This window comes from Leopardus geoffroyi, chromosome A2 (genome assembly GCF_018350155.1).
Source record: "Leopardus geoffroyi isolate Oge1 chromosome A2, O.geoffroyi_Oge1_pat1.0, whole genome shotgun sequence".
NCBI lineage: Eukaryota > Metazoa > Chordata > Mammalia > Carnivora > Felidae > Leopardus > Leopardus geoffroyi.
This window is the reverse complement of record NC_059331.1, coordinates 147,015,561-147,030,584: the sequence shown is the minus strand read 5'-3', so window position 1 is coordinate 147,030,584 and position 15,024 is coordinate 147,015,561. Positions and strand designations below refer to the sequence as shown.

Sequence of the window (15,024 nt, the reverse complement as noted above, 5' to 3'; positions counted from 1 at the left end):
CAGGGGAAGGTCAGAGAGAGAGGGAGAGGGAGGGAGGGAGGGAGCGAGAAAGAGAGAGAGAAAGAGAGAGAGAATCCCAAGTAGGCTCCGCAGTGTTAGTGCAGAGCCCAACAGGAGGCTCGAACTCAAGAACCGAATCCAGCGATCATGACCTGAACCGAAATCAATGTCTGACACTTAGCTGACTGAGCCACTCAGGCGCTCCTTCCTTCTGCTTTTCTTAACGTTTTCTTTTCTCTGGCTTTATTGTAAGAATACAATATACAATGCATCTAATCTGTAAAACATGTGCTAATTGACTATGGCTTGTTGCTATGGCTTCCAGTTAATAGTAGTTAAGTTTTGGGGGGAGTCCAAAGTTCCACATGAATTTTCGACTGCTTAGTGGTTCAGTGCCCCTCATCCCTGCACTGCTTAAGTACAGTTAAGTACTAAGTATTAACTGTACTTCATAACATTGCTTCAAAATATGTGCAGCACCATCTTAAAGAAATACAAGAAATTAAGTTCGGGAGACTGTAAACACTTCTCTCTCAGAAACTGACAAATCATACTCTAAAAAGGTAAGACTGTAGTTGATCTGTAGATCACTGATAACAAAACTGACCTCGTATTTAGAACCCTATATTCAAGAGAGAATTTAAAATTTTTTAAATTGAGAAACCTACATCTAGAGAATTGCATAAGACTCATAGTCGTATTCTGTACGTTGTATCCAATTGCTGTAGAACACCCAGGTAGCTGGCCCTATGTGTTAGGTAGTTGTATGTTTCCGGTATCCCAGAAATGTGATATACATCCTTCTTGATCATACCCACCCCCGGTAGAAATCACTATTCTGATATTTACGGTAGTAACTGCTTGGCTCTTTCTTTAGATTTTTACCCCGCGTATGCATTCATAAACAGTAAGGTTTGGTTTTGAACATTATGTCAATAGAATCATGCTATAGTTTCTATCTTTTTTTTTTTTTCCACTCAGTATTTCTGTCTAAGATTTACCTTTGTTTCTACTGGAGGTCTGGTTCATTTTAATTGTATCTTTCCTTGACTGAATCCTTCCAGGCTTATTTATATTCATTCTTCTGTTAGTGGGCATTTGGGTTGTTTTCGGTTTTGAGCACTTTCTAAGGAAATGGCAGCAAACAGCATTCCTGTACCTACACCACACCGCCTCATTACCATAGCTTTCTCTTTTTATATGTAAGCATTTATTTCTGTAGGGTATGTCTCTAGGGATGGAATTGGTAGATCATTGTTGGACTGTTTTTCAAAGTGATTGTACCAATTTACATTCCAGCCAGGCAGGTGAGATTTTCTGAGGCCAAGACTTGATGTCAAATTTTAAATTAATCAGAGGGGTGTATTAGATCTTCTTTATTGAGCTATAACTCAGATATCGTAAAATTCACTTTTTTAAAAGTGTATAATTCAGTGATCTTTTTTTTTCTTTTTCAGTTTATTTATTTATTTTGAGAGAGAGAGAGCAAGCATGTGTAGGGGAGGGGCAGACAAAGAGAATCCCAAGCAGTCTCCACGCTGCCAGCACGGCGGCCGACATGGGGCTCGAACTCACAAATCAGGAGGTCGTGACTTGAGCCGAAATCAAGAGTCGGATGCTTAGCGGACTGAGCCACCCAGGTGCTCCTGATTCAGTGGTCTTTAGTATATTCACAAAGTTATCTACCCACCACCACTGAAACCAGAACATTTTCATCACCTGAAAAAGAAATCCCCAACCCACTATCAGTCACTCCCTATTCTCCCCTCCTCTCAGCCCCTGGAAAGCAATCTGCTTCCTGTCCCTCTGGATTTGCCTGTTCTAGACACTTAATATAAATGGGATCATGCAATATGTGGTCTTTTGTCTCTGGTTTCTTTCACTTACAGTAACATTTTCAAGGTTCATCTATATATACAAGTATCAGTACTTGATTTTTATGGCTGAATGATATTCCATTGAGAGGCTATCCCATATTTTTATTTACCCATTTATTTGTTGGTGGACATTTGGGTTGTTTCCACTTTCCAGCTTTTATGTATAATGCTACTATGAACAGTCATGCGTAATTTTTTATGTGAATATGTTTTTCCATTCTCTTGGGCATATACCTAGGAATAGAGTTGCTGTGTCATAACGTAACTCTGTGTTTAACTTTCTGAGAGGAACTGCCAAACTCTTTCCCAAAATGGGTGCATCATTTTACATTCTTGCCCACCACGCACGAAGGTTCCAATGTCTCCACATCCCCACCGATACTCATTATTGTCTTTGTTCTTATATATCTCATAGTAGGTGTGATGAAGTGTATTTCATTGTGGTTATTTTTTTCCATTGAAAAAATTTTATTGAAAAAAAAATTGTACAAATAAGTTCTTGGCTTGACAGTAACAAAAGCTGCATTTCATTAATGACTAATAGTGTTGAGTATCTTTTCATGTGCTTATTGGGCATTTGTATGTCTTCTTTGAAGAACGGTGACTCAGTCATATCCTTTGCTCATTTTAAAAATTGGGTTATTTGTCTTTTATTGAGTTGTAATCATTAACCAAATACATTTTGGATGCTAGATCTTTATTAGCTACATAATTTGCAAAGATTTCCTCCCATTCTGTGGGCTTTTTAGTTTCCTGGTTGTGTCCTTTGAAGTACCGAAGTTTTAAATTTTGATGAAGTCCAATTTGTCTAGTTTTTTTTTTTGGTTGTTTGTGCTTCCGGTATTGTACTAAAGGAAACCATTGTCCAATCCAGGGTCATGAAGATTTATACCTGTGCAGTCTTCTAAGAGTTTTATAATTTTATCTTTTACATTTAGGTCTTTGATACATTTTGAGGTATCTTCGTATATAGTGTGAGGTAGGGGTCCAGTTTCATTCTTTTGCATGTGGGTATCTGGTTGAAATAGGAGTTTGCAGTTGTCTAAGCACTGCTTGGTGAAAGATTCTTTTTCCATTGCATTGCCTTGGCATCCTTGTCAAGTCATAGTGGTTTTAATTTGTAATTCCCTAATTACTGATGAGTTTGGGAAATGTTTTCTATGTTTATCAACCATTTGAATATCCTTTCTATTGAAATACCCAGTTTTTTATTGGGTTATCTGCCTTATTCGTACTGATTTCTAGGAGTTCTTTTTTGGTTGTGTATGTTGCAAATAGCTTTTCCCACTCAGGTTTGTCTGTTCTCTCTCTCCTGGTGTCTTAATGAACAGAACTTCTTTAATGTAGTCACACTGATCAATCTTTGACTTTTGGAATACTGTTTTTGGTGTCTTGCTGAAGACATCTTCTACCCCAAGGTCTCAAATATATTTTCTATGATATTTTTTATAAGCATTATCTCTTGAGATAAAGATAAACTTAAGGTAAACTTTTTCAAAGGTCTATTTATTTACTGGAGAGCGAGAAAGCAAGAGAGAGAGCGAGCCTGAGCGTAAGTATGAGCTCTCAAGGGAGGAGCAGAGGGAGAGGGAGAAAGAATCCGAAGCCAGCTCCGAATTGTCAGTGCAGATCTCAATGCGGGCTCAAACTCAGGAACCACGGGATCATGACCTGAGCCAAAACCAAGCTGGACGCTTCACCGACTGAGCCACCCAGGCACCCTGCATTATAGTTTTAGCTTTCATGTTTTAGGTCTATAAACTACTTGGAATTGTTTTTTGGATATGGTATGAGGTAGCAATTTAACTCCCCAGCCATGGCTACTGAGTAGTCCTGGTACCATTTGTTGAAATACCTGTTCGTATCCATTACCCCTCACTTGTTAATTCTCAGAATTACCGTGGAAGTTCTTTTTGATTTTGTATGTATCCTGGCACAGATGCCATTTTAAAAACTTACAATTTTTCACTATAAACTTCCCACTCACTTCTGCTTTCTTGCATGTATTTGTTGTCTCTTATTTTCTAATTTTCATTTTGATTTCCTCTTTGAGCCATTGGTTGTTCAAGAGTGTGTGGTTTACTTTCTATGTATTTGTGAATGTGCCAGTTTTCCTTTTGTTATTGATTTCTAGTCTCTTTTTTTAAGTTTATTTCATTTATTTTGAGAGAGCGTGTGCATGTGCACCCTCGCACAAAGGGTGGGAAAGGGTGGGCAAAGAGGAGAGAGAGAGAGAGAGAGAGAGAGAGAGAGAGAGAGAGAGAGAGAGAGCGAGCATGTACAAGAGATTATCCCAAGCAGGCTCCGTGCTGTCAGCGCAAAGGCCAGCTCAAGGCTCAATCTCATAAACAGTGAGATCCTGACCTGAGCTGAGATCAGGAGACGGGCGCTTAACCGACTGAGCCACCCAGGTGTCCCGATTTCTCGTTTTATTTCATTGTGAGGAGAAAAGATACTTGGTATGATTTTAATCTTCTTAACCTTGTGAAGACTTGTTTTGTGACCTAACAGGTGATCAATCCTGGAGAATGTTCTTTGTGCTCTTGGGAAGAATGTGTATCCTGCTGCCATTGGGTAGAATGTTCTGTGTATGTCAGGTCCATTTGGTCTGTAACGTTATTCCAATCCACTTGATTTTCTCTCTGGATGTTGTATCCGTTATTGAAAATAGAGTCTTGAAGTGTTTTACTATTATTGTATTGCGGTGTTTCCCATCAGATATGTCAATGTTTGCTTTATATATTTAGGCTTTTGAAAACTGTTTTGACTGTTTGGTCCTTGCGTTTCTGTATAAATTTTAGGAACAGCTTTGAATGTCTGCAACAAAAGACTGCCAGCATTTTGGTAGGGATTACATTGAATAGAACAATAGACCTACTTGAATAAATCATTTTGGGAGAATTGCCATCTTGATATTGAGTCTTCCAGTCCATGATCAGAGACCGCTTCTGAAATTACTTTGATTTCTCAGCAGGCTTTTGTAGTTTTCGGTGGGAAGGTCTTGCACTGTTTTATTAAATGCATTTCTAAGTATTTCTTTTCGATGTTATTATGAATGGAATTATTAATTTCATTTTGGATTATTGTTGTCAATATATAGAAATACAGTTGATTTTTGCAGGTTCATCTTGTATCCTGTAGCCTTGCTATGGTCATTTATTAGTTGTATTTGTGTGTGTGTGTGTGTGTGTGTGTGTGTGCGTGTGTGTGTGTGTGTGTGATTCCTTGGGATTCTCTGTGTTCAGGATCATGTCATCTGTGAACAGATAGTTTTACTTCTTCCTTTCCAAACTGGATGTCTTTAATTTCTTTTTTTGCCTTATTTTACTGTCTTGAACTTTCACTAAAATGTTGAGTAGAAGTGGTGAAAGTAGATGTCCTTGTCTTGTCCCTGAATATGAGGGGAAAACTCTAGGCCTGATGTGCATTTTTTGAAGGTGCCCTTTATCAGATGGAAGACATTTCCTTTAGTCTCTAGGTTTTTGAGAATATTTATCATCGAATGGGTGTTAGATTTCGTCAGTTGCTTTTCTGCATTTATTAAGATATTGTGGTTTCTGTCCTTTATATTATTAATTTGGTATATAACATAAATCGGTGTTCTGTTGTTAAACTGATTTTGCATTCATGGAATAAATGCTACTTGATTATTGTGCATTGTCGTGTGTATTGATTATTCTTTTATATATTGCTTGATTCAGTTTGGTCATTTTTGGTAAGGAGTTTTGTGTCTATGACAGAAATGCTGGGCTGTAGTTTTCTTTTCTTTTCTTTTTTTTTTTTTTTCAACGTTTATTTATTTTTGGGACAGAGAGAGACAGAGCATGAACGGGGGAGGGGCAGAGAGAGAGGGAGACACAGAATCAGAAACAGGCTCCAGGCTCTGAGCCATCAGCCCAGAGCCCGACGCGGGGCTCGAACTCCCGGACCGCGAGATCGTGACCTGGCTGAAGTCGGACGCTTAACCGACTGCGCCACCCAGGCGCCCCTTGGGCTGTAGTTTTCTTGTGAACATTTGTTAGGCTTGTTCATAGGTAATCCTGGCATCGCAGCATTAGCTGGGAAGTCGTGCACCCTCATTTATTTCCTGGGAGAGTTTCTGGAAGATTGGTATTATTTCTTGAAATATTTGATAGAAGTAACCAGTGACGTCACTGGGACCTGTGCTTTTCTTTGAGGGAAGGTTTTAAATAACTCCTAGACCTATTTAGATTGTGCATTTCTTCATGAGCCAATTTTAGTAGTTTGGCATTTGGGGGGACAAAGTCCTAGAAATGGCATATAGTTGTTCATAATATCCCCTTATCATCATTTAAGTTTCCTTAGGGTCAGTAGTGTTGTTCCTTTCTTCGTTCCTTATTTTGATAATTTGTGTTTTTTCTTTTCTTTTTTTTTTTTTTCTTGATTAGTCTAGCTAAAGATTTGTCAATTTTGTCGATCTTTTCGAAGAACTAACTTTGGGTTTTATTGATTTTCTTTATTATTATTTTTTTTTCTGAATTCTAGTCTATTGATCTCTGTTCTGATTTTATTTCCTTTCTTTTGCTTGCTGTTGGGTTGATTCACTCTTGTTTTTCTAATTTCTTAATTGTGGAAGCTTTGGTTATGGATTCGGGACTTTTCTTCTTTGGTATTGGTGTCTAAAACTCTACATTTCCCTCCCAGCATTGCTTTAGCTACATCTCATAAATTTTCATGTGTCTTTGTTTTCATTCAGTTTAAAATATTTTTCCATTTTCCATATGATTTATTGAATCTGAATGTGTGACTCTTGTGGACAGCATATAATTGGATCTTGCTTTTTTTATCCTGTCTGGCCATTTCTATTTTTTTGGTTGGGATAATTAGACTATTTACATTTGATATAATTATTAATAGAGTTGGATTTACTTTTGCCATTGTGCTGATTGTTCTATGTCTCCTGTCTTTTTCTGTTTCTCTCCTCTTTGACTACCTTGTTTTGTGTTAAATAAATATTTTCAGTGTATCATTTTAATGTCTCTGTCAGTATTTTAACTTTTTTTCCAGTTTTTTCTTAGCTGTTACTCTAGGGATTAGAATATGCATTTTACTTTACCACAGACTGCTTCAGATTAATACTAATTTAATTTTAGTAAAATACAGAATCTTTTCTCCAATATAGTTTCATTCTCTCTGGGCTCCTATTTGCTATAATTGCCATATATATGGCATGTATGTGTTATAAATCCAGCAATATACAGTTGATCCTTGAACAATGTGGGGAGTAGGGGAGCCAGCCCTCCATCGAGTTAAAAATCTGCATATAATTTTTGACTTCTCCAAAATTTAACTTCTAATAGTCTGCTGTTGACCAGAAGCCTTACTGATACCATAAACCACGTATTTTGTGTTATATGCATTAAATGCTATATTCTTATAATAAAGTAGGCTAGAGAAAAGAAAATGTCATTAAGAAAATTATAAGGAAGAGAAAATATATTTGCAGAACTCTATCATAAGAAGTCTGCATATAAGTTGATCCATGTAGTTCAAACCTGTGTTGTTCAAGGGTCAACTGTAGGGTTATAATTATTGCTTTATACCATTTCATGTCCTTTAAAGTAGTGAAGAAGAGAAATGAAAACAAAGTTGTCTATAGACTCTTTGATATCAACTCACATAATTATCATTTCTAGTGCTCTTTATTTCTCCTTGATTATTCACATCAGTGTTCGGTGTAAATCTTTAAGCATAAAGGACTTCCTTTAGGATGTTTTTTTGTAAATCTGTCAGCCGTGCTTTCTTTCAGTCATTGCTTCTCTGGGAATATCCTTATTTAGCCTTTGTTTTTTGGAGGATAGTTTTGCTGGATATAGAATTCTTGTTTTTATATTTCAGCACTTTGAATATGGCATTCTGTGCCCTCTCTCTTCCCTTGTTTCAGGTGAAAAGTTAGCTATTGATTGTATTGATGATCCCTTTTGAAGCATGATGCAGTAGTTTTTACCTTGCTGCTGTCAAGATTTTCTCTTTGTCCTCTGCTTTCAGTGGATTGACTATGGTGTGTCACTGTGTGGATCTTTTTCTTTTTATTCTGCTTGGGATTTGTTGAGCTACTCAAGTGCATAGATTAATGCTTTTCATCAAATTTGGGCAGTTTTGTTAGTCATTTCTTCATATATTCCTTTTGCCCTTTTGTCTCTCTATTTTCCTTCTGGGCCTCCTATTATGCAAATGTTCGTTCATACACTGGGTCATATTCCATAGATTTCCAAAGCTCTGCTCTTTTTTTTTTTTTTTTTTCATTCTTTTTTCTTTCTTAGCTGGATTATCTGATGTCTTTCTACTTCCTTCAGGTTTACTGATTTCTTTCTACTGCCAGTGCAAATCAGCCGTTGAATTGCAGATTTGAATTTTTCATTCATTATTGTACTTTCCAAATCCAGAATTTCTATTCAGCTTTTTAAAAGAAAACAAAACAAATAAACCGAAACTCATTTCTCTTTATCGATATTCTCTCTTTGGTGAGGTATGATTGTCATGTCTTTAATTCTCTTTCATTCTTTAGACATGATTTCCCTTATTTCTTTGAACGTGTTTATATTTATTGACAAAATCTTTGCTCAATAATTCCAATACCTGGGCTTCCTCAAGAATAATCGGTACGGACTGGTTTTCTCCCCTACATATGGGGCATACTTTACTATTGCTTTAACATGTGTCATAACTTTTTGTCAAAAATTAGATATTTTATGTATTGTGGTAACTCTATAAATCACATTTCTCTCTTCTCCATCCTCAGAGGTTGTTATTATTGCTGTTTGTTGTTGTTTGTTCAGTGACTTTCCTGGACTAATTCTGCAGTCTTACTCTTTGTCATGTACAGGTACTGAAGTCTGCTTGATTAGCTAAGTCATCAGATAATGATTTAACAGATTTTCTTTTTTATTTTTTTTTTAATGTTTATTTTTGAGAGAGAGAGCATGTGTGTGTATGCACAAGCATGGGAGGGTCAGAGAGAGAGGGGGACAGAGGATACAAAGTGGGTTCTGTGCTGACAGCAGAGAGCCTGACGTGGAGCTCGAACTCACGAACCATGAGATCATGTCCTGAGCTGAAGTCAGATGCTTAATCGACTGAGCCACCCAGGAGCTCCTTGACAGATTTTCTTAAATGATTTAAGCCAATATATCTCCAAATCTTTTTCCAGTGGGCACTTTGTGTTGTTGGGGCATGCCTTCCATGCTCTGGCAGTTTACAACTCTGCCTTAGCCTTCACTTCCTACTTGCGTAGAACCTCAAAGTCCAGCATAAGTGAGGGATTAGGGCTTGTCTGGCCTTTCCTGGGCATTTGCACAGTCTTCTACATGTGCATGGCCTTCTGGATCCCCAGGAATATGTCAGATATTGCCAAGGCCTCTTGTGGAGATCTCATTTCTCAGATTTTCCTTTTAAGGTTTTCGGCCACCCTCTTGTTTGTCCCGAGTGGAATCATTGTCTCTGGCAACTGCAATGATAAACCGTGGCCACTGATTTTTTGGGACAGACTTGCTGAGGATAGGGCTTTCCTCACTGAATGAACTCTGAGTCAGATGAAATGAAGATCAGCTCCATGAATGAAGCTTTTCTAGGGAGCACGAGTCAGGTCAAATAGTGATATTTCCCTGGGGACTGGGCTTTTGATGGAGCTCCAAACCCATCTGTCTCCTCTGGTGGCTGCTAGGCTGCTGGCTTTCATAGCTACTACAGTTCTGAGGCTGCTGATTTCCAAGGCTTCCATGAAATTGGACAGAGGGAATAGAAATAGAGCAAAGGAGAACACCAGAAAGCTTGTTGTTCTTATGAAGATGTAACTTTTCTTGAGTAAATGTTGCTAGGATTGTTGCAAGCCTTTGGCTAATTTCTAGAGTGCTGAGCAAGTTAATTTTGGAACCTTATGCCAGTGTTCTCTTTGCTTTTATGGAGGAATGTATTTTCAGGGGTCCTCCACCCATAATTCCGAAAGTGTTCCTCAATCTCCCTGTGTTTTTAACTTCGATGCTTATGGCACCTGTTCTTTTTGATATCTGATCATGCCCTGTGTGTATTTATTGTCAGCCATGAAAGCCCACTGTTCGATTTCATCGAGAGCTGCTTGCGAAATAAACATGAAATGGTTATTTATGAAGCTGCGTCAGCCATCATCCATCTTCCTAACTGTACTGCAAGGGAGTTGGCACCCGCTGTTTCAGGTCAGTTGTATGTTCCCTACCCGGCTGTTGTTTACATTAGTGTGTTTTTGTTTTAAGTCCCACGGGTCTGCAGGAGAGGTGGTAAGAATGATTTTTGAACCTTAGCTCTCTCTATATGCCTTTGCATTCGGCTAGGTGGGTCATTTATTTTTGTTGTTCTGTACTTAATTGGCGCTTTTTTTCTGAAGTTACTATTTCCCTGTGTGAAACATTAAAAATTTTTACTTAGAAGACAGGTAACACTCATGCCTTCAGTTCTTGCCTTGAGTTCTCCTTCATGGTTAAAAAAGTCCATTTGCTCTTATAGCTATAAGTATTCCACAGATTCCAATATTCATGGATATATTAATTCTTACAGATAAATAAACTTTGTTTCCTATATTTAAACTTTTATAGCTCAAGAAGTGCTTTTTCTATTTTTGATGACGTGTTTCTCATATGAGGTACTGATGCTGCGATCTAATCTCCTTATGCATATTTTGAATATGATTCTTCATGTACTATATGACGAAATGAGATCTATTCATGTGATCTGTATTTCCCCTAGTTCTTCAGCTTTTCTGTAGCTCTCCTAAGCCAGCGTTGAGATATGCAGCTGTGAGGACCTTGAACAAGGTAGGTCCTTTTGCCAACTATTGACTTGTATCCATGTTTGACTGAGAAACATTCATGTGAGGCATTTGGCTTTCTCTCAAGGTTAGTAGGCATGATTTATGGACTTCACTTCTAGAGCACCTTCCTTGTATTTGTGGCTTTAGGTATGGCCATTTTTGCTATTCAACTAAAGACTAATCATTCATTTCTGACTGCTGAGCACTCTGTAGCTGAAAACCACATTGTCCAATATGATGGCCATTGGCCCTGAGTGGCCATTTCCATTTAAATTAATCAAAATGAAATACAATTTAAAATTCAGCCCCTCAGTCACTCTAGTCACACTTCATGTGCTCAATAGTGACATGGTTAGTGACCCTCATGTTGGACAGTGCAAAAATAAAGAACGTTTCTACTGCTGTAGAAATTTCTCTGGGACAGTGCTGGTGTAACACAATGTGACTCACATATGTAATTTTAAATTTTATACTGACCACATTAAAACATTTTTCAAGATGAGATTAATTTTATTTTTTTATTTTTAAAATTTTTAATGTTTATTTTTGAGAGAGACAGAGCATGAGCGAGAAAGGGACAGAGAGACAGAGAGAGACACACACACACACACACACACACACAATCCGAAGTAGGCTCCAGGCTCTGAGCTGTCAGCACAGAGCCCCACGTGGGGCTCGAACTCACAAACTGTGAGATCATGACCTGGGCTGAAGTCAGACGCTTAAGCTTAACCGATTGAGCCACCCAGGTGCCCTGTCAAGATGAAATGAATGGTAATAATACATTTAATTTACCCTAATATATGTAAAATGTCATATCGACATGTAATCATAAAATTATTAAAGATCTATTTTGCCTTATATTTTTTCATATCAAATGTTTAATATCCAGTGTATATTTTATATTTAGAGCATATCTTAATTTGGACTAGCCACATTTCAAATGCTTATTAGTCACATTTGGCTATTGGCTACCATATTGGATAGCATAGTTCTACAGGATATAACTTAGAAACACAGAATAAGTACCCATAAATGAAAGTTTAAGGTAGTAGAAGACTTGTCATCAGGTAGTGTGTGATCAGTTATAAATTAATTGTATGAACAAATGGAGGAGAGAGAAGCCACGGGAGAAACTTGGTAGGACGGCCATGGAAGAACCCTGTATAGAATAACAATTAAAGATTTTTTTTTTTAAGTTTTTATTTGAGAGAGAGCGAGAGAGCATAAGCAGAGGAGGGGCAGAGAGAGAGAGAGGGAGAGAGAGAATCCCAAACAGGCTCCACACTGTCAGCGCAGAGCCCGACGCGGGGCTCGAACCCATGAAACCACGAGATCGTGACTTGAACTGAAACTGAGAGTCGGACGCTTAACCGACAGAGCCACCCAGGTGTCCCAATAGAGAAGAACGATTAGAGTTATATTTTAAAGAGTTGACATAGGTCCACATTCTCTTATCTGTAATATTAGGGCCAGATGTGTCTCAGAATTCAGTATTGTGTGAGTTTTAGGAAGGTGATATGGTTCTATCTCTTACATACTCACCCCACTGAACCTCGAGCAATACCCTGCCATTAGACACATTAAATTTTTAAATTTTTTTTTTTTTTTTTTTTTTAACGTTTATTTATTTTTGGGACAGAGAGAGACAGAGCATGAACGGGGGAGGGGCAGAGAGAGAGGGAGACACAGAATCGGAAACAGGCTCCAGGCTCTGAGCCATCAGCCCAGAGCCCGACGCGGGGCTCGAACTCACGGACCGCGAGACCGTGACCTGGCTGAAGTCGGACGCCCAACCGACTGCGCCACCCAGGCGCCCCTAGACACATTAATATTTCTGTGGTATATATATGACTATCCTCTTAAATTATTATTTAACTAGTTTTACATTAGTTTGGGTCAGATTTTCCTGTTAAAATAAATTTCGATGCCAACGCTTTGCTGAGTTTTCAAATTTTTTTAAATTGTGGGTAACGGATTCTATACCAGTATTGAGATAGTCAGAGGGGTGAACAATTTTGACAGAAGCAAAGAAGCCAGATGATAGACATGTTGTGATGAGCATGAACAAACCAGTTTGGCTGGAGTTTGCTTAAAGACAGAAATGTTTTCTAAGTGATAAGCCATTAACACTCTTTGAGCAGTATTTACCACACTAGGTGCTATTCTCCGAGATCCTTACATCTAGTAGAATAGACATCCACGTACACATGTACTATAAAGAAAAACAGGCCAAGTGTAATAAAACACGGACTATGATATTGTTATAAAGGTTATAGAAACCTAGGAAGAGAAAATGCTGTTATACACTATGACTCTGGCAGTTAATAATTTACCAAATGCTATTTCATACCATATTGATTGGAAGTGTTCTTCTTGAAACAATTACTTTGGACCTATATTGTCCCATTTAGATTTAAAAAAAAATTTTTTTTTAATGTTTGTTTATTTTTGAGAGAGACAGAGACAGAATGTGAGTGGGTTAGGGGCAGAGAGAGCGGGAGACACAGAGTCCAAAGCAGGCTCCAGGCTCTGAGCTGTCAGCACAAGAGCCCGACACGGGGCTCGAACTCATGAGCTGTGAGATCATGACCTGAGCTGAAGTCGGACGCTCAACCAACTGAGCCACTCAGGCGCCCCCCCCCCCCGACCCCCATTTAGATTTTTAAAAGTCACTTACCTTAATTAAAATTTCTATTTTTTTCTTTCATTGTTTTTTAAAGTTCCGGTCTTCAGCAATAGCAGTTTGCTTAATTTATTTTTCTTGCCCTTCCACAAGGTGGCAATGAAGCACCCCTCTGCTGTTACTGCCTGCAATCTGGACTTAGAAAACTTGATCACAGACTCAAACAGAAGCATTGCTACCCTGGCCATTACTACACTCCTCAAAACAGGGAGTGAGAGCAGTGTGGACAGGCTCATGAAACAGATATCTTCTTTTGTGTCTGAAATCTCAGATGAGTTCAAGGTAAAAGTTTAAATATGATTGTTTTCTCCCAGTCTCGGGCTTGCCTGTTTCTTTTCTTAACAGTGTCTTATTATTATTATTTTTTTAATGCTTATTTATTTTTGAGACACAGAGAGACAGCGCATGAGCGGGGGAGGGGCAGAGAGAGAGACACACACAGAATCCGAAGCAGGCTCCAGGCTCTGAGCTGTCAGCACAGAGCCCGATGCGAGGCTCGAACTCACAAACCGTGAGATCATGACCTGAGCCGAAGTTGGACGCTTAACCGACTCATCCATCCAGGCGCCCCTTCACAGTCTTTGGATGAGCAAAAGTGTTAAATTTTTCTGAAGTCTAATTTATTAATCTTTTTCTTTTACTGTTATTGTTTTGTCTACTTCCAAGCCTTAAAGATACTTTCTTGTGTTTTAAATGTTTTATGGTTTCAGCTTTTACATTTTGGCCTATGATCCAATTTGAATTAATATTTATGTATTGCATGTGATAAGTTCAGGTTTTTTCCATACTAATAATCTAGTCATTCCAACATAATTTGTTGAAAAGAATTCTCTTTCCCCATTGGAATGCTTTGACATCTTTGTCTGAAAAGCAGATAATTATATAATTGTAGGTATATATCTGGGCTCCTTAGAATATTCTGTTGATCTCTTTGTCAATCCTGTGTCATTACCAAACTGTATTGATTAATGTAGCTTTATGGTACCTCTTTAAGTGTCAAGTAGTATGTTCTTTCAATTTGCCCTTTTTTAGTATTATAGGTCCTTGACATTTCCATATAAAATTTAGAGCTGGCTTATAATTTGTATAAAACAAAGTCAGTTAGGATTATGATTGGGGTTATGTTGAATCTATAAATAAATATGGGGAGAACTGACATCATAACCATATTCTTCCAGTTCATGAATATGGTATACCTCTGCCTTTATATAGGTCTTCTTTAATGTCTCTGAGTAATGTTTATTACCAATTACTCTATTGGTCTTGCTCATCTTTTGCTAAATTATAAATATTTTATGCTTTTTTTTCCTATTAAAATTTCTGTTTTATTGTTTGCTAGTAGTGTATAAAAATACTTTTTTTTCTCGTAACTTGGTATCCTGTCTGATACTGAAACCTTATTGGTTCTAGTAGTTGTTATGCATTCCTTAGGGTTGTCTATATAAATAATCATGTTATCTGTGAATAGAGACCGTTTTACTTCTTCATTTCCAATCTAAAAGCCTTCCCTTTCTTTTTCTTCTTGCCTAATTAAAATGACTAGGACTTCCACTACAGTGTTGAATAGAACTGGTGAGAATGTGTCAGAGATGATCAAAAGAACAATAAAATAAATTTCAGTTAAAAGAATTAAAGTAAAAGATGTTATTATTTCTTTC

At 37.8% G+C, this 15,024-nt stretch overlaps 1 protein-coding gene across 1 annotated transcript in view; it reads left to right on the top strand.

Annotated features, from left to right (window-relative positions):
• COPG2 (COPI coat complex subunit gamma 2) overlaps positions 1-15,024 on the top strand; it is a 114,892-nt gene that overhangs the window by 42,787 nt on the left and 57,081 nt on the right. The window contains exons 10-12 of the mRNA XM_045495660.1: positions 9,936-10,069; positions 10,617-10,684; positions 13,460-13,648. Of these exons, the coding sequence (XP_045351616.1) occupies positions 9,936-10,069; positions 10,617-10,684; positions 13,460-13,648 (391 nt within the window). The remainder of the gene's footprint in view (positions 1-9,935; positions 10,070-10,616; positions 10,685-13,459; positions 13,649-15,024) is intronic.